Source organism: Vicugna pacos, chromosome 10 (assembly GCF_048564905.1).
Source record: "Vicugna pacos chromosome 10, VicPac4, whole genome shotgun sequence".
Lineage (NCBI taxonomy): Eukaryota > Metazoa > Chordata > Mammalia > Artiodactyla > Camelidae > Vicugna > Vicugna pacos.
In genome coordinates, this window is record NC_132996.1 from 68,397,700 (window position 1) to 68,425,642 (window position 27,943).

The 27,943-nt window shown below is 39.9% G+C and overlaps 1 protein-coding gene across 5 annotated transcripts; it reads right to left on the reverse strand.

The window, feature by feature from the left end:
* Positions 1-113: 113 nt before the first annotated feature.
* On the reverse strand, positions 114-26,305 carry MAJIN (membrane anchored junction protein). Of its 5 annotated transcripts, none has more exons than XM_072970248.1 (11): positions 26,198-26,303; positions 17,855-17,972; positions 12,877-12,922; positions 10,417-10,492; positions 10,112-10,237; positions 9,234-9,265; positions 8,827-8,918; positions 5,718-5,781; positions 2,006-2,078; positions 1,072-1,189; positions 114-458 (listed from the first exon to the last, which is right to left on the reverse strand). In XM_072970248.1, exons 2-11 carry the CDS (start codon positions 17,953-17,955, stop codon positions 413-415), a joined length of 774 nt encoding a protein of 257 aa, XP_072826349.1. In that variant the 5' UTR covers positions 17,956-17,972; positions 26,198-26,303; the 3' UTR covers positions 114-412. The 5 variants fall into 5 exon arrangements, 4 of the variants coding, with proteins under 4 accessions (XP_072826349.1, XP_072826350.1, XP_072826351.1 ...); XM_072970249.1 differs by having other exon boundaries at positions 26,113-26,204; XM_072970250.1 differs by lacking the exon at positions 26,198-26,303 and adding an exon at positions 22,074-22,093.
* Positions 26,306-27,943: the final 1,638 nt, after the last annotated feature.

Genomic DNA, 27,943 nt, shown 5'->3' on the forward strand with positions numbered 1-27,943 from the left:
CTACCCAAAATGTTCTGTCAACAATAATCAGGGAGACACGGGAGGTTTCAGGCATTGTTTCTCTGTATCTTGAGACAAGAGTTTGCTCTAACTCACTAAATTCAGTCAATAACTCTTCATAAATAATTTATTGTCATTAGGAACCTAAGTGCTGGAGATGAAAGACCTAACTGGCCTACAGGGCAGTAAAATTCTCAGACTAGAGCATTTTAGAAAGTTACGTTCTTTTCTTAGCATTTTAAATTAGAAAAAACATTCCATTGTAAAGAGGTAAATGACAGGACAAACCCACAGGAGGACTCAGGGAGTTTGGGGCCCTCATTTTTCATGACTGGAGTGTCATAAGCAGAGGATGGAGTGGGAGGAGTCACTGCAAGAGACAATGCTCTTCCCACCGCTGCATTTAGAAGGCTCACTGGCTGCTCTTTCTGAAGAAATACCGAAATGGGAAGAGAGAGCTGCAGGAAGGAGAGCAGAGCAGGTTGAGACTCTTGAGGTCCACTTCCCTTCTCCCAGGTCCCATAGGGCTCCATTAGCTAGGGCATTCTGCTCTGAGGGACCACTGAATGGAAATTCAAGACTGAAACAGCATTTGAAAAGGCACCCAAGTTAGATTATACTCAGGAGGTAGAAAAGAAGAAGGAGAACCGCAAAGGGATGACTGAGCTCTAGACAGATAAAGGGATTTGCTAACTGTACTCAGCAAAAAGGACTCGGAAGACAGAGGCTAGATTTAGAGGGAAGAATGGAAAAATTCTGGTAACCAAATCATCTGAATAGCCAAAGCACAATAAGGATAGTCTCTGTCCAAGCAGCCTTATGGAATCAGGCCCAATGCTGGGCACATTGGGTAGGGTAGGCTGTATAAAAATGGACAAGACACAGTCTTTGTTAAATTCATGGTTAGGGCCCTTAGTCTCAATCTCATTTCTTTCATCCATCCTGGACAAAATAGAGATTATGCAGGTAATCTCCTTTTTCTATTCTAATTTTCTTGAGAGAGTCAATGAAGATTTTGGAGCTACACTGCCCTGGATCTCAGTTTGATGGCAGGAGAGCAGTCTGTCCTACCTTAGAAACCCAAAGAAGCCACTGGTTCCCAGCTCTGTGGGTCCTTCAGGTGGAGGTGGATTGTTTTGCTTCAATGGTGGGATAATCTTCCCTGCTGGGCTATCCTCCCACTTAGAATCTGCAAGGAAAACACTCAGGCAGGGAAAAGGTGTTAGTCCATGGGCTACCTTCATGTGAGCCGAAGGCAGGACACTGAATCTGAGCCAAGGACAGCCTCACACCAGGACTGTTTGAAGCCAGGTGAATTGTTTATTCTGATCTTCCCAATTTCATCTCAGCTCAGTAAGATGCTATTCTGACCTTGGAGTATTTTTTAGGTTAAGCCCCCGAGATTTTTACACTGCTCAAATCCCAGTTACCCACCACAGCTGGTGTGTCTTCTATGGAATGAAAATTTGTTAAAGAATTTACTTGCTTACATGCCTTTGTTTATGATAACTGCAGTACATACTGAATCCTTATGCTGAGTGAAAGATCAGCAAGTTGAAAGGGCAACACTTCGACATACATTTCCAGCCCTTGCCAAGCATCTATCTGCACCTTCAATATTAACATTAATGCCCCAAAGGGTAGAGGAGAACAGCATCCCAGAGGTTGTTCTCCAAGACAGAAAGTAAAACACATCCCTCCCAACTCTGTAAAACTTATCACCCCATGTGGAAATGTTGGGAACTGTGGGAGATCAGTTTCACTATCAGAAACACAAGAAGGACATGCATTGCCTCCTTCACTCCTTTGGGAGCTGTGGGGACTTCTAACACTCAAGAGCCGGCCCCTGGACTGGAGGATGACCAACAAGCACCTCCAGGGAGCAAGGCACATCATCCACCGAGTGTGCCCAGACTCAGAGCTCTGTGCTGCTCTGCTCATCAGAGAACTAAAGAGGACAGCATGATAATTAGAGAAGAATAAATACGAATTTCCCAGAACCTACCCTGGTGTTGGACATCAGTGATATCAAACGCTGGGGTCTCCTGCCATTCTTGCTGGGTTTTTCTTTCCCTGTTCTGATAAAAAGACCAAGAAGTCTTAAACTTTACTCCTTTATAGCTTGGTGGTCTGAACACTATTTGCTGGTAAGGTGATTTCACATCAGTGCTGGGGCCTGGCTTCTGACTACCCAGGCAGGTGGTTTTCCTTCTTAGGAGTGTCCTTTTCCCATAGCAGCTTCCCAAACACTGTCCCTCTAAAATCATAATATTTAAGAGCTGAGAACAAACCAAGCTGGGTTTAACTTACCATTCCACGTTTCTTAGTGCCAACTATTGCCAAGGACAGAATATTGAGGTTTCAGAAACCAAGAGGACCTTTGCTTTACTTTGGAGAATAGTATACTGTCTGTGGTAAAACTGACATATAAACTAGGCATTATAAGACAGTGTGATAAGACCGCCCCATCAGTCCATGCAGTTTGTGGTGGCTGCTGAGGGGAACATGAGTAGAGTGGGTAGTAGTTAGTCACGGAAGACTTCACAGGAGAAGTATTATTTAGATGGGGCCGTGGTGGATGGCATCAAGGGGTCAGAGAGAATAGGGCATTCCAGACAAGGACATGATGCACAAGGGCATGCTGCCATTAACAAGTACATATGATCAGCAAGGCTACAGCCAGGGCAGCAGAAACATGACTATCCAGCCGACACGCTACAATGCAACCTTATTATATTCCCTGTGCTACTGCTCTATAGAACTTCCTTTGTACTTTGAAGGGGGCATCCTACAACCTGGTTCCAAGCCTATAATATTCTAGTAGACACCAGATAGTCAGAAACATGGTTTATACATTTTCTTTGAGAATCTTTGCCAACTGTTCACTCCCCTCACCCAGGCAGAACCCGAGGGCCTGACTACCCAGCAATGCTGGCGAATTCCTTGAGCCATTTTACTGGGGAAAGATATATAGCAAGGGGCCACGGACTGTCAGGTGGCTCTGGGAGGGCAGAGGCACAATAAGCTCCCAGGACAGAGCACAGGCTGATATTTCTGATAAGCTTTTCCATAAACCTCTCAAATTCCAGACCCCAAAGGCAGCCACCTAAGTCATATTCCTATAAAATATAAAGGAAACTCTGGGGAGGAAGGAGATCATCTCTTACTTCTTCTAGATAGGGTAGAGATGGAACTTAGAGGGCCCAGCTCTGATTTCTAGCTTGAGGGAATGATTCTTACAGATGTAGTGAAACTGTGGTTTGAGGTCTAAATCCTGCTGCACTGGCCCTAATGAAAGCATCTACTAAGCTTGGCAGTGGTGACCAGAAGGGCAAAGGCCCTAGGGCAGAGGAATAGCCTACCTCTGAACAGGGGAGATTTCCCTCATAAGATAGTTTAGCCTTTGTGCTTTGTGCTCTCCTGAAATCTTAACAGAGGTCTCCTCAGGCAAATGATATAAGAGAGGAAAACCATTATAGCCTGAAATAAGACTGAAGATACCATCTAGGACATCCAATAAGACATAATACCCTGAAAACCTGATGCAAGGTTGTGCCCTGTATGTTCAGGGCCAGATCTGCTTAGAAGTGCAGTTCAAGCAGAGGAGACAAAACAAAAACAAAAACAAAAACAAAAACAAAAACAAAAACAAAAACAAAACACAGTCTGTTCACTTCTGGATCACTCACCTGCTCTCTCCTATTTTTTATCCTTTTAAAGTCTGGATCTCTAGGTCTAGGAGCTGACATAACAAAGGTAGTAAGTCTGACCTTCCTTCCCATTCTCTTCAAAACACCTCTTGTGAAACAGAGACCTTATTCAGATATGTGTTGTAATCTTCTAAGCCTTCTCTGCACAGGCTCCCAATGCATTCAGATGTGCACAATCCACACTGACTGTGTTCTTACACACTACCTTCTCCCAAAGGGGAGAGAAGATATTAAGCATTGGACCATAGGAGCAAATCAATTCTTCCAGCTCAAGTGACTTACACTAAGAATCACTGTGATCACTTTAATTTAGGAGAAGTCCGCTCTCTGGGAACAGGGTCTACAATGGAGGCTGTCTCTGGGCTTTGAGTCAAAATCAATAAACATGTTCTTTTTTTTTTTTCTCAGAGTTTTTTTCCTAAATCCAGTATCAGGATGAAAAGGTAATTATGTTGAGTAAGAAACTGTGGGTACTGTTCTTGAGGGAGATGATGTGTCAAACTAAGAATAGGAAGGTACAAAGGGTAGAGAGTGAGGGAAATGTTCCTTTAATAGTAATTATCTTGGTTGTATAAAGTGTCTTTGTTCTCCAGAGCTTCATGTACTTTCTTGTACTTTCTCATTTTTCCTTCTTCCCTCTCTAAAGGATGACAAGTATAGAAGAAGGGAACCATATGTCTAAAATTACTCCATGGGCCAGTCAGCCATGGGCACAACAGGGCTCAATACCCTGCCCCTGCCCACAGAGGGAGAGGTATGAGTCCTTAAGGGTTCATTCTTTCCCCAACTAAATGATAAGCTCCTGGGAAAAAACTAGGTTTTATATGTTTGGGTGCATCTCAGCACTTAACACAATGCCTTGCAAGCCAGAGACAGAATTGTTTAGAAATGAAAATCACTTCACTTTTCTACTTTTTAAAACGTTGTAGGGAATTCCTGTGATCTTGAAGGTGGCTTTAAGGCCTTTTATGATCCAGGCCGTGCTGACCTCTCCAGTAACATTTCTCAGCACTGTACTCTATACACCAGGTGTATCGGCTTCCAGTCACCAAAACTATTGTATTCTTTCCTCTTAGCTTTAGTTCTTTGAGCTACTCTGGGAACTCAATCTCACATCCACTTGGTCTGAGTGAGGTTCTCATTTGTGGTCCCTTTGTACCCTGTGCTTCTTTTATTCTTACAACACAGCACATCTATCAGTAATTGTCTGTTCAGCTTTACACTTTTGGCATTTTTAAGGGAAAGCATGATAGCCTTAGTATTTGACATATAGCAGACACTCAACAAATGTTTGCTGAATGAATATGTAAATGTTTGCTCCATAACTGATCATGTCATGGATCTTGGGAAGATGGGGGAGGTGATCTGTGAGTGTTTGGATACTTAAGGTTAGACCCTCTTTGGTGAGATGGGATAGAAAAAAGAAAAGGCACATTCAACAGCTATTTGAAGAAAAAGGGCGCTATTTTAGAGACTATTATAGAAAAGAAGTCCCCAAATGGAGGAGAAGTAGATGTATGAATATCTAAATGGAGAACAGACCTCATAAAATGAATCAAATACTACTGGGGCCAGCCCATCACTGCTCTAAATGTCTTCTCTTACCAGTGTCCTGAGTTGATATATATCTAGCTTGTTTGTAAAACCTATTATGTTCCGAGACTCAGACTCCAGTGCAGATGAAAGAAAAAAGGTTTCTAAAAAAATTCTAAACTGGATCCCACCTCAATGCAAGAGACCTATTTTCTTACTTCAACTGCGGAGTATAAGAAAGCAGTTTTTAAGCTAACAAAAGGATTCATCGATGTGTGTATTATGCAGCTACTTTTAGGACAGATTGTGGCAAGGGTGGAATGGTGGAAAGTTGTTCTGCAGATGGTGAAACCTGAGAATGAGTCCAGTGAATTCGGTCTGTAATTAGGACCAAGATGTGCTGGTAACAGGAATCCTGACTTGTAACAGAGCAGGAATAGCCAAGAGTCTTGAAGTCTCCATTTTGGTGCTTACCCTCCTGGTTTCCATAGGGGGCTTCTTTTTGCTGAGCCGTTGGCTGGAAGTCCCCATCTTGGCCCTGAGGTGGGAGAAAAAAGCCCAGGAAATGTTACTGGCAGCAACAACATCACCACATTCAAGTAAATGTGGCCCAAATGAATATTTCAGCAGGTTGGCTATTTTTATGCCACTCCTGGCCTGCAGACTAAATTGTATAGCCAAATTCTCCCTGGGTGCTGCTTTAATTCACAGCAGAACCACAATTTGGGATGTAGGGGCTGAGAAAAGGAAAATGTGATTGACAGCAGGTATTAGATTTTGAAATACTTGGTTGTGCATCAAAACACAGAGAAAGGGAAGATGTGAGGCCTTGTTGCCATGGCAAATTTAGTCAAATGGAACTGAGCAAAGCTTCACACCTCCAAATACCCTCACATTTCACCTGGCTGGGAAGGGAACTGCCTAACTCTCCACTGACAAGTGCATTTTGAGGGTGTAGAGGTCAGCTCCTTTGAGGTCTATCCTCACTGCTCCTGTGTATCTTGGGGCCCACATAGTACTAGGAAAAAAACAGCTGCTGTTTCTAAACCTGAGCTGAAAGTACTTTGGGCTGGAGCACAAACCACACGTTGGATTATCCCAGTATCCCTATCTAGGTGCTAATATAAATGACTGAGTTGTTTTACAGACTCATTCTGTCCCTGACAGAAAATCAAAAGAAGAAAATTAGCAGCCTCCCCAGTAGTAACTTCAATATATGAAGGGCTGTGCTCAGTACTCCCCTCCAATAACTGATGCATTCCCTCTTGTAGACATTGGAACCAAAATGGAGGCTTCAAGCCTCTTGGCTATTCCTGCTTTGCTACAAGTCAGGATTCCTATCACCAGCACTTCTTGGTCCTAGGTGCAGACTGAATTCACTGGACTCATTCTCAAGTTTCACCACCTGCAGAACAACTTTCCACCATTCTGTTTTTGCCGCAACCTGTCCTGGCCTGGACTACATTTTAAGGTAGATTTCCAAAAGCTTATTGCTCACTGGGTAAAATAGGATTATATTTTATTTGTTCTCACTCTTTTGAAGGTTTCTCTATGTTCTTGTATAATATCCTGGGACTTCGTATCTTGTGCCTTGTGACTGTGTTTCTTGATAGTGCAACCATAGTAAGCACTCACTGACTTGTAGTCAAGTGTTTAGATCTGGTTGCATTTCCCCCCAGCCTTCATCTTGATGAACAGAAGAATTCTACTTTGCTGAGGAAGGGACTGTGTTCAAATTACATTGCATACTGAAGGAAAAAATACGAAGCTGGAGGCATAACCCTCCCAGACTTCAGACAATACTACAAAGCTACAGTAATCAAAACAGCATGCTATTGGCACAAAAGCAGACATATGAATCAATGGAACAAAATACAGAGCCCAGAAATAAACCCATACACCTACAGTCAATTAATCTTTGACAAAGGAGACATTTTGAATATACAATAGAGAAAAGACAGTTTCTTTGGCAAGTGTTATTGGGAAAGCTGAACAGCTGCATGTAAATCAATGAAGTTAGAACACTCCCTCACACCATTTACAAAAATAAGCTCAAAATGGCTTAAAGACTTAAACATAAGACAGGATGCCATAAATCCTCTATAAGAGAACATAGGCAAAACATTCTTTGACATAAATCTTAGCAATGTTCTGTGCAGTCTACCAAGGCAAAAGAAGTAAAAGCAAAAATGAACAAATGGGACTTAATCAAACTTATAAGCTTTTGCACAGCAAAGGAAACCACAAACAAGTGAAAAGACAACCTGGGACTGGGAGAATATATTTGCTAGTGATGTGACTGACAAGGGCTTAACTTCCAGAATATATGAACAGCTCATACAACTCAATACAAAAAAATAAACAAGCCAATCAAAAAATAGGCAGAAGACCTAAACAGACATTTCTCCAAAGAAGACATACAGATGGCCAATAGGCACATGAAAAGATGCTCATTATGGCTAATTATCAGTGAAATACAAATCAAAACTACAATGAGGTATCACCTCACACTGATCTTCATGGCCATCATTAAAAAGTCCACAAATGATAAATGCTGGAAAAGGTGTAGAGAAAAGGGAACCCTCCTACACTGTTGGTAGGAATGCAATTTGGTGCAGCCACTATGGAAAACAGTATGGGGATTCCTTAAAAAACTAAAAATAGAGTTACCATATGATCCAGCAATCCCAGTCCTGAGCATATATCCAGAGAAAACTCTAAGTTGAAAAGATACATGTACCCCAATGTTCAGTGCAGCAGTAGTTACCAAGACATGGAAGAAACCTAAATGTCTATTGACAGATGATTGGATAAAGAAGTTGTGGTGTGTGTATATATATATATATATATATATATATATATATGTACACATATACTTCTTTATGACTGAGTAGTATTCCATTATATATTTTACATATATTAAATATATTTTTAATAAAAATATATAATATATAGTAGAATACTACTCAGTCAAAAAAGAACGAAATAATGCCATTTGCAGCAACATGGATGGACCTAGAGATTACTATACTAAGTGAAGTAAAGTCAGACATAGAAAGAGAAATATCATGATACCACTTACATGTGGAATCTAAAAAAATGACACAAATGAACTTATTTACAAAACATAAATAGACTCACAGACACAGAAAACAAACTTATAGTTACCAAAGGGGAAGGGAGGGGGATAAATTAGGAGTTTGGGAATAGCAGATACAAACTGTTAGATATAAAATAGATAACAAGGTCCAACTGTATAGCACAGGGAACTATATTCAATAGCTTGTAATAACCTATTAATGAAAAAGAGTATATATATATGTATAACTGAATCACTATGCTGTACACCAGAAGCTAATACAACATTGTAAATCAACTAGACTTCAATAAAAAACAAAAAATTACATCGCAAATATCAACTTGCTTCCTTTCCTTAGTCCATCTACTAGAATATGCACTAGGCAGGTGTGAATGAAGCCCTGAGAGAGAGAGTGACTCACCCAAATACAAGATCAACCAGCAGCAGTAGCTGGCAAAGCCTAACTAGGATGCAGGGGTTAGCCCCTCTCCTGAGACCACTGACCTGTCCAGCCGTGGCCTGCTGGGGGAGCCGGGCACTTCTATGCGTTTTCGTTTCCTCATCATGGCTCCTGCTGCTTTCTTCTCTGCTAGGACCTTCAGAGAGGAACCAGACTCCTGTGACTCCTCCTTTTCCAGGGTTGCTCAAATGAAGGCACAGTGAAGAGAACTCCCCATCTTTAAACTGCCAAAGGCAACTTTTAACACCAGCTTTGCAAGTAAGGATAGATATTCTGTTAGAGACATAGTCTCAGAAATCTAGCCAGGGGAAAAAGAATGTCTCACGTATACAATTCTGATTGGACTTGGGCAGCAACCAAGAGGCAAAAAAGAAGAGACAAGAGCAGGACTTTTTAGACAACAAGAGGCAATAAAGGCAATTTTCATTTCATACAAAAAAGGGAAACTTACCAACCCAAGAGGACTGTTGTTTATTGGTTTTCCTACAACAGGAAATTTCAGTGTCATAATGGATCAAGACTGTTTCACCTGGATTTCTGGACACCATAGATTTCTCAGAACTGGTCCTAGACAAAACTTTGGTGTGTGCCCTTCTCTCATCCACCTGAGACCACTTTTCCTAGAAATACTGTCTTCAAACTTTCTTCCTCCCTTATTTAAAAACTATTGTTATCTAAAAATATTTTGATTCACACTATACTCTTATTATATGTCACATAAAGTGGATGATCCCTATTACAAAAGGAAAAAATGGAATATCTGGTTTCAGTGACAAATGAATTGGGGAGATATTCTGAGGTAAGGCTTTTATACCTTTTTTCAAATCAAATTGGCATGTGTTTCCTCATCCCTCTATTTCTAAAAATGGTAATGACCCTCAGAGATTAAAAATTGGGAGATATCTCTAAGACACCACTAAGGTGAGCCATTAAATATTCTAAAGTGGAAGGAATAATTTATATAGTATCTTTCACTGAGTGATCACTCTAGGTCAGACTTTGCACTTTCCATCTTCCAGTATTTATACATTTAATATTTTTAACAACTCAATAAGATAAGTACTATTATTACTATTCACCATTTAACAAAGGAGGCATAGAAAGATTGAGTAATTTATCTAAGGTCATACAGCTATTAAGTGGCAAAGCCACCAAGATTTGAACCACACAGTCTGGGTTGAAGCACATGCTCCTGACTTCTGCACTGTGCAGTGTTGGGGCCCAGTCTGACTGCCTGTTTTGCCATATTAAATTTGCACTGCTGATCCATGGATGTTCAACCTTCCCTTTTTTCTTCCCCACCACCCACACTTCTGTCATTCTACTTACTAGATGACAGATTTTCATGAAACCATTTCATCTCCACATACAGAGTGAAAACAAATGGGTAGGGAACCAAGACAATTTCCCCATGTTTGAATTTCAGGTGGGACACACTCTCCCATTTGCTTTTATCTGGGTAATGTGTTAAGGAGTGACGAAAGAAGCCAGCACAAATCCCTGAGTGCTATTTTAGAGAAAAGTCTCCCTCTCCTTTCCTTGACCTACCCTCCAAACTGCCTATGGGTTTGTTGCTTCCTTTTGAATCTACAATGTGAGTCATAGTTCATTTCCACCCAGGAAAGAAAGGATACAGGGAAATACAATGAAGTGTTCTGTAGCAAATGGTTGCAGATTGTCCAAGTTTCCCAAGACCACACGAATAGAATCCTGAAAAAAAAAAAGAAATGATTTTAATACTGTCTAATCTCAACCAATCTATCAATTTATCCTTGTTATATCCTATATTCTTTTAAAGCTGAGCCGTTCCCTGAATATGCCTTCTATTTCTCCATGTCTGTGCTCTTGCGTTGTGTCTTCCCTCTGCCTAAAATACCCTTTGAACTCATCAGCATATGATGAAATTCTACCTGTCCTTTTATGGTACAATTCAAAAGCCATCTCCTCCAGAAAGTTTTCCCTGATTTCCCAAGTGGCATTAACTATTGGTCTCAAATATTACAGTAGTTAGCCTTGGGTCTTTACTAAATTCCATGTATATATTTTTATTTTCCTTACTGAGAAATCTCCTTAAAGTAGAATATACTTGATTTACCTTAGCATCCCTTCTATGGTGTCTACCATAGTAGGTGGAGCATAACAGGTCCTCAGTAAATATATGCTGAATTAATGAATAACACTGGTATTTACTGATATATACTTATTTTGCTTTTACTTAAGTCAAACCTTTTCTTCCACTCGCTTAAAATATTAATTTATCTCTAATTAACCTATGCTTGTTAGTATACAATAATTAAACAATTTGGTATCATAAAAAGACTACTGAATTTTTGTGGGAAAAATATGTGAATTTCAGTCTCAGCTTTGTCATTTCGTCTCTAAGACTCATTTTCCTCATATTTGGGCTCACAGAAAACAGAAACTATGCCATGTTTATCTTTATGTTATCTCTATTAGCATAGTATCTAGCTTATAATTTTAATAGCTAGCATTTATTGAGTAATCACTATGGCAAGTATTACTATTTTTATACATATTAATTTAATACTCATAAAAACCTTGTAAGATAGACAGTTCTATCATCCCCATTTTACCAATGAGGAAACTGAGACAAAGGGGTAAAATAACTTATTGAAGGTTACACAAGTAGCAATGGTGTAGCTAAGGTATGAACCTAGGCAGTGGGGTTCTGGAGCATATGCTCCTAACCTTTGGGATACATTGCCTATCAATAAATGCTTTCTAAATGAATGAAAGGGGATGATAATATTTGCCTAAAACTAATGAGAGTAAGAGAAAGAACATAAAAAGCTCTTTGAAACCTTTTAATATAGTTATAAATTTATGTAAGTGCTCTCTAGCTATCATTAATTGAGCTACTATATGGCAGGAATTGCACACATCTATTTCTAATCCTCACCACAATCTTGAAAACTGGATTATTTTTCAATCTCATTGACAGGTAAGGAAACAGACTCAGAGAAGGTAGGTAACTTTCCTGAAGTCACACTGTGAAGGCAGAACCAGAGTTCAAATCCAGGTTTCACTGCCTCTAAAGTCTATGTTCTCTCTTACTATGTTGCTTTGAGCTTTTCTGTCCAAATTAAGTGAAGCAAAGTGAAATAAATTTTACTCTACTCATAATTAAAATGAGCAGAAAATTGTCATGGTCCTATATGAACATAAATGTTATTTATAATGATGCCTTTGAGGTCCTGGAAGATCCTAATGTATTTTTCAACACATAGCTGAAGAGCCACAAGTACCTTTACAACTTTGACTCAGATTTTTGGTTTCACAGTTTTGTGTTTGTGTATTTAATTATATTAAAATGCTTTGAAATGTGGCAGCATATGCCTTCATAAATCACAACAGTCATAGATCACTCAGCTGTGAAGTTAGAAAAGAATCCACTAGTTACAACTGAGGCAATTAAGACCCAGAGAGCTATGTGATTTGCCCAGGTTCACATAGCTAACTAGTGGCTAAGGAGGACTGGAATCCAGGGTCGGCTCCCAGAACTCTAATTTCGTGTCCAATGCTTTCACCCATTTACAAATTTGTCCACTTGCTCAGTCTTCTTCCTGTGAGAGAACCTAAAGTTACAGGAGCTGGGTAGAAAAGGAATGAAAATGAAGTGGGAATAAAGCAACTGCAAATGTTTCCAATTAAAATGAAGACACAGCAGCCTTGTCTGTGTATTTACAGTTGAGTTTCCTGAACGTCAAGTACCAGGCAGTGGTTGGGATGGTGAGGTTTCCCAGAGCCCTGGAAGGCATCAGTCTTCCGGAAGCTTTGTCTGTGCCAGCTGCCACAAAAGAGAGCTGCCTGTGGCTGGGAATTCTAGTGGAAACAAAATAACTCTTAGCCTCAAAGGTGCTGACACTTCAACTAGGAGAACTGAGAAAGAATACAGGCTTTAATTTCCCTGGAAAAACAGTAACGTTTCTTTGCAGAGGAAATGTGGCAGGGAGAAGCCAAGTAATCAAGTAGAGGTTGTGACTCAGTTTGCAGGAAATAATTAAAATCTGAATAAGGATGCATCCTCAGCTTAAAGAATAATATTCCCAGAAGTTGTCTGCTTCTTTCCCTACCTCCAGCTCCTGGACGATGACATCCTTATTTTCTACATCTTCCCCTCTAGAAGTAAACAGACGAGAGATAAGTAAGCCAAGAAGGAAAGCTCTGTAGACAACAGACTCTAGTAGAGCAAAAATGACACTTCCCCTGAGCTAAGGGAACATAACTAAGTAACAATTGTGTGTGCTGACCCAGTGCTCAAGGGAAGAAGAGATCACCTAGGTGGTGTGGTCTGAGAACGGATACAAAGCTGTTGGAAAATATCTTCTCCATTAACGAGTGTGCCAAGACCTGAAATTCCCACTGTGAAAGTTAATTATTTGTTAGAAATGTTGTACAAGTGTAGTCTGTGAACCCCTAGGAGTCCTCAAGACACTTTCAAGGAGTCTCCAAATGCAAAATTAGTTTCATAATAATACTAAGATGTTATTTGCCTTTTTCACTATATTAAGATTTGTAATCAGTAGTGTAAAATCAATGGTGAGCAAAATTGCTGATGCCTTAGCATAAATCTAGCCAGATGCACTAAACTGTACTAGCAGTTATAGTTATCTTTTCTGTTACACAGGAAAAAAATGGTTTCATTTAATATTGTAGAGGAAGTAGTAAAAAAATTAAAAATCCTATAAATCTCAACCTTGAAAACAGGTCTTTTACATATACTATGTAATAAAACAGGATGTATGCACAGAGCACTTCAGCTGCATACCAAAACATGATGGTTGTCTTGAGGAAAAGCATTTGTGCGACTATTCAAGTTGCAAATTGAACTACCTGCTTTTTTCATGGAATGACATTTTACTTGAATGATCAGAAGACAAACAAACTATAGTTGTTATTCAGACTTGGGAATGTGACAGACATTTTCTCAAAAATGAACAATCAGCTTATCAATGCAAGGAAAACAACTGACAGTATTTGTTGTCAAGGATAAATTTTGGGATTTCAAGCAAAATTTTGAATTTTAGAAAAATTCTATCCATGACTGTGAGGTTGACAGCTTCCAAATACTTAAAAATATTTTTCTGATAAGAATGGTAGTGATATTAGCAAATATGATTTTTTGTTATTGTATGATGAAATGTGTTGACATCTGAATGATCTGCATGAGTCAGTGAACCAATATTTACCAAATGGCCAGTGAAACATCACATTACAGAACAACTCTAGGTAAAAGATTCATTCAAAGAACAAGGTAGACCAATGGATTTTAATGTAGCAGAGTTCAGAAAGTTCAGTGATTAAACTTCAGATTCCACATTGTAACTAACCTTTAAAAACCTGCCACGTTTAAAAAAACAAAACTACCACTTGTCAAATTTTGATGTAGGGTCAAAGAATAATATCCACAATGATCTGAGAAGGCTATTAATATATTCCTAACTTTCCCAACTACAAATCTGTGTAAGGCCAGATTTTTTTCATACAATTCAACCAAAAGAAAAAAATTCATAACAGATTAAAGGTAGAAGCAAATATGATAATCTAGCAGTTTTCTATTAAGGCAGACATTAATGAGATTTTCAGAAATTTAAAACAATGCTAATCTTCTCATTAATTTTTTGTTTTGGAAAATATAGTTATTTTTGTTTGTTTGTTTTTCTGGGGGAGAGAGGTAATTAGGTTTATTTACTTTTTAATGGAGGTACTAGGGATTGAACCCAGGACACTGTGCATGCTAGGCATGCACTCTACCACTGAACTACACCCTCCCCTGGAAAATATAATCATTTTTAATAAAAATGTGTTAACACCTAATAGATATATTACTATTTTAAAGTTAATTAATACATTTTAAATTGTGGAAAAATATATATAACCTAAAATTTTCCATTTTAACCATTTTTAAGTATACAATTCAGTGGTATTAATTACATTCACAACCATGGTGTACAACCACCACTACCTATTTCGAAAGCTTATTGTGAGGAACGGTATAGCTCAGTGGTAGAGTGCATGCCTAGCATGCACAAGGTCCTGGGTTCAATCTCTAGTATCTCCACCAATTATTCTCCCCCTCCCCCCGCCAAAAAATTACAAAGCTCATCTCCACAAATAGAAACACTGTACTTACTAAGCAATAACTCCTCATTCTCCCCTCCACCTAGCCCTTAGTGACCTCTAGTTTACTTCCTGTCTCTATCACTTTTCCTATTTTAATACTTCATATAAGCGGAATCATACAATATTTGTATTTTTGCAACTAGCATACACCTAGGAATGAAATTGCTGGGTCATATGTTAATTCTATGTTTACCTTTTTGAGGAACTGCCAAACTATTTTCCATAAAGGCTGCCCCATTTTACATTCCCACTAGCAATGTATGAGGGTTCCAATATTTCCATACCCTTGCCAACAACTGGTATTTTTTGTTTTCTAAATTATAGCCATCCTAGTAGGTGTAAAGTGGCATATCATTGTGGTTTTGATTCGTATTTTCCTAGTGACTAATGAGACTTGTGCTTACTGGCCATTTGTATATCTTTAGAGAAATGTCTGTTTAAGTCTTTTGTCCATTTTTAATTGGATTGCTTATCTTTTTGTTGGTAAGTTGTAGTTCTTTATATATTCTAGATATTAAGCTCTTATCAGATATATGATTTGCAAATATTTTCTCCCATCTGTGATTTGCCTTTTCATTCTGTTGGTAGTGTTCTTAAATGCCCAATCAAAAAAATTAAATAAGTCCAATTTATCTAATATCTTTTGTTGCCTGTGTGTTTGGTATTTTAAGACACCACTGATAAATCCAAAATCAAGATTTGCCCCTATGTTTTTTCTAAGTTTTTTTTATGACTTACTCTCTTAAATTTAGGTCTTTGATTCCTTTTTGGTTAACTATTGTATATTGTGTAAGGTAAGGGTCTAACTTTATTCTTCTGAATGTGGATATTCAGTTTTCTCAAAACCATTTGTTAGAGACTGTTCTCTCCTCATTGAATGGTCTTAGCATTCTAGTCAGAAATCAATTGACTATAGATATTTACTTCTGGGCTCTCAATTCTATACTATTGGTCTATAGTCTGTCCTTATACCAGTACCATAATTTGTGCGTGTGTGTGTGCATTTGTCTTAACCTTTTTATTAACTGAGGCATAACTGACATATAACATTAATTTCAGGTGTATAACATAACAATTCAATATTTGAATACACTGCAAAATGATTGATCACAATAACTCTATTTAACATCCGTCACTGCACAGTTACAAAAAATTTTTTTTTGTGATAATAAGTTTTAAGATCTATTCTCTTAGCAACTTTCAAATATGCAATATGGTATTATTAACTACAGTCACCATGCTGAACATTACACCCCCAGGACTTACTGATTTTATAACTAGAAGCTTGTACCTTTTGACCACTTTTTCACCCATTTTGCTCACCCCTACACCCCACCTCTGGCAACCACCAATCTGTTCCTTGTATCTATAATTTCAGTTTTTTGTTTTGGGAGTTTTTTCTTTAGATTCCACCTATAAGTGAGATCATGCAGTATTTGTCTTTTTTCTGTCCTGCTTCACTTAGCATAATGACCTCCATGTTGTCACAAATGGCAAGATCAAAAGTCTTGCTTTATTTGAGGAAATGGCCAGTACCATATTTTTTGCTTACTTGAGGCTTTGTTGTAAGTTTTTAAATTGGGAAGTATGAGTATTCCAACTTTGTTCTTTTTCAAGGTTATTTTGGCAATTTGGGGTTCCTTGAAACTCCATATAAATTTTAGGATTGGTTTGTACATTTTTGCAAAAAAAAAGCCATTTAGGATTTTTGACATGGATTGCTTTGAATCTGCTGATTGCTTTGAGTACTGTTTTCATCTCAATAATACTAAGTCTTCCAATCTATGAACACAAGATGTCTACTTAGGTCTCCTTTTATTTCTTTCAGCAGTACTTTGTAGTTTTCAGTGTGCAAATCTTGCATCTCACTGGTTAAATTTATTGCTAAGTATTTTTTCTTTTTGATGCTATTACAAATGAAATTGTTTTCCTAATTTTCAGATTGTTTGTTGCTACTGTATACAAATCAATGTTGTATACACTAAAACTGAGTTAGTATCCTGAAACTTTGCTGAATTCACTGATCATCTCTAATAGTTTTTGTTAGTTTGTGTGGATTCTTTAGGGTTTTCTGTATATAAAATCATGTGATCTGCAAAGAGAGATAGTTTCACTTCTTCTTTTCTAATTTGTATGCATTTTATTTCTTTTTCATGACTAATTGCTCTGGCTAGAACTCTGGTACTATGTTGAATAGAAATGATAAAAGTGAGCACCCTTGTCTTGCTCCTGATCTTAATGAAAAAGCTTTAAGTTTTTCACAACTGAGTATGATGTTAGCTGTGGGTTTTTTATATGTGGCCTTTATGTTGAGGGAAGTTCCCTTCTACTCCTAGTTTATTGAGTGTTTTTATCATAAAAGAGTGTTGGATTTGATCAAGTGCCTTTTTTGCATCAATTGAGATGATCATGTGTTTTCTTCCCCTTCTTTCTATTGATGTAATGTATTATATTAATTGATTTTTATATGTTGAACTATCCTTGCATTCCTGGGGTAAGTCCCAGGGGGTTAAACAATACCAATCTTCTCATTAATTCTTAAAAAAAAGTTATTTTTAATAAAATGTTATTCATTAACATTTAATGATACATTATTTTAAAATTAATAAGTTTATTATTTTATCTATCTGATAAATACTGACAAGTATAACCCACTTAATCAAAAACTCTTTGGAATTCTCAATTCTAAGAGTGCACAGGGGTCCTGAGATTAAAAAAATTTGAGAACCACTGCCCCAAAGGTATGCCATCGCTAATTTAAAAACTTACACGAATAATACATATACAGAATATAAAATACTTGGGAAAGAGTCCTACAAGGTGCTGCTTCAGTCAGTCTCCCAGATTAGGTGAAGGCAGAGAAGGAATGACCTGTAGGAATGTACTAACCTGTGTTTGCAAAGGCTACTCTCCTAACTTTAAAATTACCTGATGTTGTTGCCATATCTGATTTTGAATTTATATACATTGGATCCCGCATGAAGAAACCTTGTCTCTGGAAACGGGTAGGTGAAAGGTTTTAAACTCATTGCTTCCAAACGATAGCCTAAATAAAGTAGAGACATTAGAGAATTATTTAACAGCTAAAGATGGTTCCTTATGTACAGGAAAGAGAGCCTGCCCAATCTGTAGTACTTCTTCATGAGTAAAATGTCTAGTTCTCAGTACCATTGCCCATGTCCCAGGCTCAGTTCTGACGTTAATTACCTGGACCATTTTCTTACCTGCATGGACAGGATATATGGTGTTTGGGGACAATCTCTATACTTGAAGTCAAAAGATCTGAGTTGAAGTTTTGTTTATCTTATAACCTTGTGCAATTTACTTCTCTTCCATGAAATTAATGATACTAACATCTGATGACTCACAGGATTTTTGTTAGGGCTCAATCTACCTCCAAAATATCTCTTGAATCTATTTTTCTCCCTTGTCCCCATTTTCCCTGGAACCTATGCCAATGTAAAGAGGACTGAAGTCAAATAATGAAACAATTCAAAGGATGCACCAATAAGAAGCACAATCAGAAAGACCTCTGCTATTAATTTTAGATGAAGTTTAGCACACGTCCCTGCCACAACCAATGCAGTAAATCAGGATGTATACTAACGTTTTCCAGTGTTGCCAAGGAATACCTTATCTTCCCTACCTCTCAACTATTCTTCCTCTTCACCACTTATGAGAGTGCCCTATGCCACAAGAGTGCCTACCATCCTCCTAGCAGTAATTAGTTTTAATTTTCTTATTCCAGAATCTCTGCTCATTTAAGGCCCTCTCTGTGGGAAACTCAGGAGAAGGGAGAAATGGAAAGAGAAGTATGGCATGTCTATTTTACTCCAAGAGGGCATTTGGTATGCACTCAGAAGTAAGACTCAAGCACACTGTGATTTTCTAAGTCACCAGACTTTTCTGTGCCTCTTTTTATTTGTAAAGTAGAGATAATAAATCCTGCACTTTCTGTCTCTTCATATGGAAGTTTAAATACTAAATAATGAGAGTAAGAGTCCAGAGTTCCTAGGATCAAATCAACCTATATACAGTGAGAGGTATTGATTTAGAGGCAGCTGGTATGGGATAGATAGAACAAGCACAAAGTAAGAATAAATTAGGTTTTAATTTCAGCTCAATTGTCCATATATAATTTCTCTGGGTTTTGGTTTTCTTATTTATAAAATAACAACAACAACTTTTTGTCATACCCTCTTCTAAGTACTTTATATATAATTTCACTTAATCTTCACAACAAGCCTATGAAATAAGTAGTCTAAATTTGATAGATGAAGAAATTGAGGCACTGAGAGATGAAGAAAGCTTCCAATGGCTATGAATGTTGGAACTAGGATTCAAACTGAGGCAGTATAAATTCAGACTTGATGCTCTTAATCACTTTTCCACTCTGCTTTCTGGGATTATTAGGAAGAAAAAAATGAGATAACGAACATAAAATTATTTTATAAGTACTAAAATATTATACATACATAAAGGACTATTTTCATTATTCTTTCTTCTGCATTACCCTGATACCATGTCTACTCAGCAGGGAAAACTCTAGAATGGTAAAGTCAGAAGATCTATGTGCCCAAAGAATGGAATTTCCCACAATTTCTTAAGTTCAAGTCTGGGGCTGCCAGTAAAGAGATATCCCAGTGTCTGATCCTGACTGCCTGGGATTAGAGTGACAGGAGGCTGGAGCCAGAGCCCGAGACTATTTAGACTGGAATTACAGTCAAAAGTGAAAAGAAATAGTTGGTGCCAACTGCAGAGTTACCAGAGGGGAAATACTGTTCATATCCTGAGAAAAAAATTGCAAATTCCCCATGTCCAAGGCATGGCAGGAACCCAGGCTAGATTTGATGGTGTTTTTGGTGGCTGTGCTAAATAGGCAGGGAGCCCACCTGGTGAGACTTAGGTCGCTGCCACAAATAATTAGCCCTTAATAATTCAGAAGGTTCTTCTAAAATGCAGTCACTTCTTTCCACAGACTAAGGACTGAGGGCATCAGAGCAAAGGAAATGAAGAACATTTGCTGGAAATGACAATCCAGAGAGGAAACTTCATGTGCTGTGCCACAGCTGGCTGTCTGAAAGAAGTAAAAACAACTCTCTTCTAGCTGGGGCCTGTTCCTGTTAATTGCTGGCTGCCCGCTTCAGAAACAAACACCACACACTAATTGCCTTATTTGAAAATAAAGATTAGACTGTATAATCCCAAACAACTACATAGTAGTAGTGGTTCAAAGATTTCATAAGGTTGTTTTCCAACATGAGTACTGCAGTCATGGTGACACTATGTCTCAAGAACTATTATTAAATTGATGGGATCTTGCAGATGAAGGGTCAGACTCTCAACCAATTTTAGGTGATCACAAAACATGATGCCTTTAAAACAAGAGAAGTTATAGGCAACATGGGATAGTGGGAAAGACATAGGATTTGGAAATGGAGGACCAAGGCTTGAGCCCTAGCCCTGCCTCTTAGCAGTCATTAGACCCTGACCAAGTCACTTAGCCTCTTCATTTCTCAGATTTCTACATCTACAAATGGGGATTCCATCTACCCCTGGGATTACTGTGGGGATTAAATGAGATAATACTCTAAATGGCACTTCATAAACTCTGGACTATTCTATAAACATTAGCTGTTTTGATAGATTTGAAGAGTTTCTCTCTTAATGCTTTACTAGCAAATTCAAGATAATCAGCAAAACTGATTAGCTTTAATGTCAGTGCAAGATCTCACAAATCCTAATTAAGAATCTTTCCTTGAAAATCCCCAATAATAGATTTAAATGACACACTGGCACTGCTGTAAGAAAGATTTTTCAAGGTTTTAGTAATTAGTTTCACGTAAAGAAACATCTGAGTCAGTGCATAGAACCTGAAGCAGGGCTGAATCCGGTATGAGGATAATGATACTGACTACTGAAGTTGAAGATGATCATAGGAAGTAAGTCACTAAATATATCTGGTAATATTTGATGTAAAACCCTCCACAGCACTAAAGAATAAAAGAGCTTTCATAAGCATTTATTCAAATTATGTTTACTGAGCAGACCTAACACAATAGGCTCTGTGACCACTAAAGAGTGTGGGCAACAAAATAGGGAAAATCCCACTGATGCTATGAATTTAGCCCCTAAGTTTTAGAACTGAGATTGAGGACAGATGTCCAATTTCTCCTTCTACCTTCAAAAGTCTTCGGCTAGTTTCAGTCTTTGGCTAGCCTGCCTTTGCTGAAGCATATCCAGACTCTCTGAAAGTCTATATTTATAACTTGAGATTTATGGTTGCCTATAGCTAGAAGTGCCCTTCATTTTAGATGGGGTAAAAGGGAAGTGAATTCATCAAAGAAGGAAATAACTTCCACAAGGTCACATAACTCAGTATGGAACCAGGATTAGCCCCCCAAGATTGTTGATTCCTTTGGCCCACACATTTTCTATCACAACACATCACCCAGTCAGTCATTTTACTAAACTATAACCCTGGTCACTCTCATAACTCTGGATGACTTAAGGCAAGCTCAATCTGGGTACAAAGGAATCAAACAAAAATGGAAATTTTTTTGATTAAAGCTTCTTAGGATTACATCTAGGGGTATGAAGGGCTACATTTACATTTGTTTGTCTTCAAGCTCTACTTTCAAAAGGAATTATTTCTCAGTTTCCTGATCTTGCAGGGTGATTAGGATGATTAATGAAGTAATGCATATATAAGTGCTTATTGTAGTGCTCTCACATAGGTTACCCAAAAATAGCCTTTTTAAAAGCAAGTATTAAGATATAGGACAGGAGGAAGCTGATCTAAGACTACCAAAGATACTGCCACGCTTACTGATGTCATTCTCTTTCTCATTAGGTTTCTACTTATCTTTCTGGTAAGGCACAATCTTTAAAACACCACTGGCTTTTGTTCAGGAATATATTTGCCACTGGAACAGTCAGATTTTGTTTTGCTTTGTTTGTGAGGGGAGGAGTAACTAAATCTTCTAACAGAGAGGTAAGAAGATGCCTCGAAATTATATCAAAAGGCCTTAGTGAACAACTCAATAGGCCAGATAGGAGTCTAAGTCGATCTTTTAAGTTACTCTTTGCACCTAAGTGGCTCTTCCATTTCCATCTTAACCATCCTAAAATCTAATGGAAAAATTACCTTCGGTCAATAGGTCCAGGACTGTGCTCCTTATTCTGGAAATGCAATAGAATGGTATATTTCATCTCACCACCCTGCCCATTAGTTGCATCTTGTTACATGAAGATCAAACTATTAGCATTCACATCACACTGAATTCACTGAAGCACTCTAAAAACCCTACTAATCCCAAGAACCCTAAAAGCATTTGGATATAAAATTGCTGGCAATGATGGACATTTTATTGGCTACACCATTGGGTGAATTACTCTGAAGCAGTACATGTAAGGAAGAAGATTTAAAAAAAAAAGCATCAGTAGTTTCAGAAGGGCAAATAGTGAAGAGAATATCCTTAGCTAGAGAAAAAGGAACATCTTTTACAATTTTGAGCTATAAACTCTGAGTCCTTGATGTACAAATCTCAAGGGTCTTAGTGACAGACGACAGATACAGAAAAATGTGAAAAGAAAGCTTCTAAAATATACAGCTTTGTTCTTGGCATGAAATAATGGCAGATTCTGAAGAAATTAAGTTACTAAGAAAACTAAATTACTTTTATATAAAGAGCAAATTTCATATAGGAAATTTTATATTTTACTGACTTTAATCTAATTTTGGTGAGTTATTGAGGAGATAAGAATTGTATTTACTAGGTTTACAAAAAGATGAACCTAACCTGAGGAGATCATCTAATCTGACCAAGATTAGACATCAAGGGCAAAATTAAAACTCAGATGTATTGCTAAAGCAAGATAGTCCAGCTGAAAGAAGAGTGTCAAGTATACAGTTATCTTATGAATTAACCTAGACTCAGTATTAGCCTCAACTTTTCATATTTTACCACATAAGTATAGCTCTAAAATAACAGAATCAGGCATTATTACTAAGAAACATAAAGCTTTGTACTTTGAAAGACCATATGCATCTGATCCGATAAAAAAAAATCTTATAAAGTGCTTTTAGTTTATACAATGCTTTCCTAGCCCCATCTCACAAGATCCAAAGACATCTATTGAAGTAGGCAGGGCAGATCAGCTAACTTACACTCCATGCTAACTGCTCTCCTAGTTTGGACCTGATTTGATCCGCTCAATCTATTTTTTTTTTTTTTGGTGGTGAGGTAATTAGGATTATTTGCTTATTTTAATGGAGGTGATGGAGACCGAACCCAGGACCTTGTGCATGCTAAACATGCCCTCTATCACTGAGCTATACCCTCCCCCCGATCTTCTCAATCTTGTGTTCACTCAATATTCATTCACTTAGTTCACAAATAACTGCATGCCTCTATGTTCCAGAAACTTAAGTGCTGGAAATAAAGTGGGGGAAGAATAAGAATTTAGTCCCTACCTGCAAAGAGCTTACAAATAATTTTAAGTGTGATGACTGCTACAAAAAAGGATAGGGTGATATGGAAACATGACAGAGAATCCTAACCTACAATGGAAGTCAGGGAAGACCACTCTAAGTGACTCATATCTGAAGAATGAGTTGGGGAGACACAAATAGAGAGTGGGCGTGGGGTCTGATGTGGGTACAGGAAACAGCAGATACAAGCGTCCTCATGAGAGAGCAACGTACTTTCAAAAAAGAGAATTACAGTACTTCTGGAACACAGTCAGCAAGAAGGACACGGCTATTGAGATAAGAATACAGAGATAAGTAGTACGTCAACACACATTTGAGAGCCTACCATGTATCAGGCATTGTTCTGAGCACTGACAGAATGGGTAACAAGACTTGATTTCTTGTCTTTAAGAGCTTACATTTCAGGAGGTGTGGAGAGCAACAATAGACATATAAACAAGTAAGTGTAATGTTAAGTACTATAAGTACTATGAAGAAAATAAACAGGGTTTTGTAGTAGATAGTGACTGGGAGTCTGCTTTAGCTAGTGTGACCAGTGAAGGCCTTTTAGAAGACATCACAACTGAGTTAAGGTCTTAATGGAAAGTGAAATAGCAACGTCAAAGGGAAAAGCATCCCAAGCAGGAAAAAACAGCAAGCACAGATACCCTGTGATGGGTAGTTTAACAGATAGAAAAGTCAGTGTGATAGAGCACAGAGAATGGAGACAGAGTGCAGGGAGATGAAGTCAGAGGGACAGGCAGGAGCCAGGCCATGTGAGGCCTATAGGCCACTGTAAAGGGTTCAGATTTTACACTAAGGGTTTTATAAAAAGGAAATTATATGATTTATGCTTTAGAAATAGCACTCTGGCTGCCAAGAGGAAGATGAACTGTAATAGTACAAGAGTAGAAGCAGGGAGACCAGTTAGGAAGATCTGAAATAGTCCAGGAGAAATGCTTCTGATTTGGACTCTGGGGGTCTTAGTAGTTAGTGAATAGTTAGACCTGGGGTATATTTAAGACTGATGGACTAAATGTGGGAATCGAGGATGGCTCTTGATTTTGGCCTTTGCTGTTAGGTAGATAATGGTACAGACCCTTTAATGAGATGGGGAAAGAGTCTGGTGAAAGAGATTTATTGGCCTTTCTCTTTCTGTCCCGTTTTGGTTAAGTGTGAGAGGCCTGTTAGACATCCCAGTGAATATGTCAATGGGGCAGTCTCCTAGTATGCAAGGAATGGAAATAAAGATAGAAATATAAATTTGGGTCATCAGTGTTTAGATGGTACTTGAAGCTACTGGAATGGATGAGACCATTCAGCAAGAAAGTATAGAGAAGGGATGAGGGCCTTCCTTACAGGCCAGGGTATGGATTGTGGAGTCTATCCAAAGAGCAACAGGAAGGCACTGAAGGGCATAATAAAGAGATGACATGACCATGGCTGTGAGTTTAAGCAAACAAACAAACCAACAAACTAAAACAATCCCTCTGGTTGCAATGTGGGAAATAATCCAGAACAAGAACAGATGATAAAGGATCAGCTAGGAGACTCCTGTGGTCCTAGGCAGGGGCTAATAGCCTGGTTTACAGTGATGAAAACGGAGATGAAGATAAGTGGACTGGTGTAGAAAATGCCTAGGAAGATGTCTAGTCATGATATGGTGACTTGATGGGGTGAGGGAGGACAGACAAGGATGATGGTGAATTGCTTGAACAAATGACTGAAGAAATAAAAGTGCCACATTCCCCCTAAAAAAGGAGCCTTGGAAAGTTGTTTTTGAGGGGAAGATATTGAGTCCATATCTGGACATGCTCAATTTTAAGGAGCCCGTGAACTATCCGAAGAGATTCTAGGTAGCCTGTTGGATACTGTTCTAGGTTTACTACGTGCAGATATGCAGATGAAGGAACCAAAGTTCAGGAAAGTCAAGGATGTACATTACAGCAAAGCATACCTGCTTGAATCTTTCTGTCTGCTTTCCCAGATGCCAAGATTCAAGGACCTGAGACCTCACTGAATGCCATGACTCAAATATCTACTTCCTAGGTTCAATCAGGCATCTGACAGCCAGAAACTCATTCAAATCATTAAGACATGATGCGACAAGATATGTTTTAACGAAGAGGTCTTGTTTTCACGGCAGCTAAGCTTAGGCTAGAGGGTGGTTATAGACCAGAATGAACACTGTTATCGGGAAAAGATTCTTCCTTTTTTTAAAGAGGGTGCGGTGAGGGGAGCTGGGGACCTCAGGTGACTGGATCTCTGCCAGAGGCAGCATTCCGTGCTGGGTGTGGTGCGGCGGCAAGAGCAGTCCCTAGCGAACCTGGACGAGGATCCTCGCCTCTTCGCTGCTCATTCGCCTGAGGAAGGGGATCTGCACGCAGCTCGGCACCCGCCGAGGCCCGCCGCCGCCAACTCCCTCCCTGCCCGCTCGGCTCTCCCTCTCCCCCTCGCCGCCGGCGACCTGAGCACCAGGCGGCCGCCCGACCACAAGGCCCTGCGGAGGGCACAGCCTGTGCCTCACGCGTGCTGGGCGGCCAAAGGGACCCCGGGCTGCGAAGACTGCCCCAGGGGGCGGCTGCGGCGTGGTGGGGCCAGGCCCAGAAATCTCCCTCAGAGAAAGGCGCCAACCTCACTAGAGCACCAGGCCGCTCCGGGCCGTTACCTCAGACCCAAGCCCCCTCCCAGGCTCGCCCGGGCTCTTTCTCACACACGGATTAAGGGTTCCTCGCGCCTCATCAACGTGACCTCGGCCAAGCACTAAGAACCGCTCTCTGAAAAGGGCGGGCGCCAACCTCTCACAAAGCCTGGCTGACGGACTCGTTCGGCCTCACGCCCGCGTCTCAACTTGAGCTGCGCGCCGGCCAGTCCTTCAGCGCACGCGCAGCTGTGCCCCCGGGTCGCCCGTGGGGCGCGCGCTCCGAAGGCTGGCCGCAGTCTGCGCGTGCGCGTCGCTGAGACACGGCCAAGGGGTCACGTGAGGCCGAGACCCCGGGCGGCCCCACCAGGCGGCCCCACCCACCCCACCCGTCGGAGCACGGACGCCCGGCCCCTTTCTGTGGTTCCCGGGCTGGTCTGCCCGTTCGTCACTTCACGCCTACTACGCGCTCGGCGTGGGCGGGTCGGGTACTGTGGACTGCGGAGCCCCTACTGTGTGCCGAGCGTCGTGCGGGCACTTTCCGTACACGCTCTCCTTTAGCCCTCACCGTGGTGCTGTAAAGCCGTTATTCATATTCCAGTTCTAAAGAGTCTCGGAAACCAGAGCGACTTGTGGAGGCTCAAGGACTTGGACACGGATCTTTGTGATTCCAAAGCCCAGCTCCTTCCCATCCACCTCCTGCTGATCAAATTCTCTGTTGTGAATTATTAAGCCATTCAGCCCCACATCTGTTGGGTGGGCTGGATGGACTGGGTTCCTGATAATGGACCTGTCCCCTTGGAAGATACTCCTTGGCCACGACTCTTACCCCTGTAGTCCTCTGGCATTCTGTTTGCTGTTTATGCTGTTCCCTCTGCATGGAATACCTCCCCTACCCCTAAACCCTCCCCACTTTATAAAGCTCTACTTCATATGCCTGATAGTAAACTCCCTGATGGCTGGGTCTAGGTATATCTTTTCATACTCAGGGCTACTAAGCACCTACTACCAGCTAGTACACACAAAGGCCTGGGAAGCAAGGCAGGAAAAGGGAGGAAAGAAGTGAGAGAGAGAGGGAGAGAGAGGAAACGATCTCTAGAGGTACCTGCCCTATCTAAAGAGTATCTGCTAGCCAGTCTCTCACTGAAGGAGGACCCTGGGAGATGTGGCCTGGTAGTGCCAGATCTGATCTTGAGAAATCTCCGAATTTAAAAATGTTGGCAACTGATTGAAAAACTTGAATGCACTGTGTGGACTGAAACTAACACATCTGTGGGCAAGCATAGCTCTTGTGCCACCTGTTTATGACTCTGACCTTGATTGACACAGAGTAAAAGTTGACCAAGTTGATAGGTCTTGAGTACCAGCTCAGGGGAGCTTTCTGGCCACTGTTGGATGCACATGCCTTGCACTCTCCATGCCTGGGAACCAAGAGAAAGACCCTTCTTTTTGGGTGGAGATGGGGTCAATGCAGGGTATAGGAATCAGATTTCTGGAGAGGCTGGAGAAAACTGTTCTGTGCCTGTACTGTTTACTTGTTATCTACCTACCTGGATATTATTTGTACCTAAGGTTGTGGTAACAAAGGTCATGAATCTTACACAGAGGCCACGTCTGTGATGTGTGTGAAGATATCCTGAGGAGGAGGGCCCCTGGCCAGGTTTTAAGGACAGAGGAAATAACCACTGTTCAGACATAGCCCTCAGTTTCAACCAGCTTAGAGGGAAATAGGCAGAAACCCAGGGGATTCCAACCCCTGGGGCTTTATTACAACCCCAAATGACTGACCATCCCACTACCTGTCATCTACAACCATGGGGTGACAAGTGAAACAAAAGGAACACACAAACACTTTGAGTGTGTGAGACTAAACCAAAGTGCCCCCGGCACACACAAATACACA

Bases quoted from the DNA above. Each gene is read 5' to 3' on its own strand.
- MAJIN (XM_072970248.1), bottom strand. From the start codon at position 17,955: ATGAGTTTAAAACCTTTCACCTACCCGTTTCCAGAGACAAGGTTTCTT. The intron at 10,238-10,416 runs GTATCCTTTCTT...CACATTACCCAG, and splicing joins ACACTTCATTGTATTTCCCT to ATAAAAGCAAATGGGAGAGT. The intron at 8,919-9,233 runs GTAAGTTTCCCT...TCCTCTCTGAAG, and splicing joins ACAACAGTCCTCTTGGGTTG to GTCCTAGCAGAGAAGAAAGC.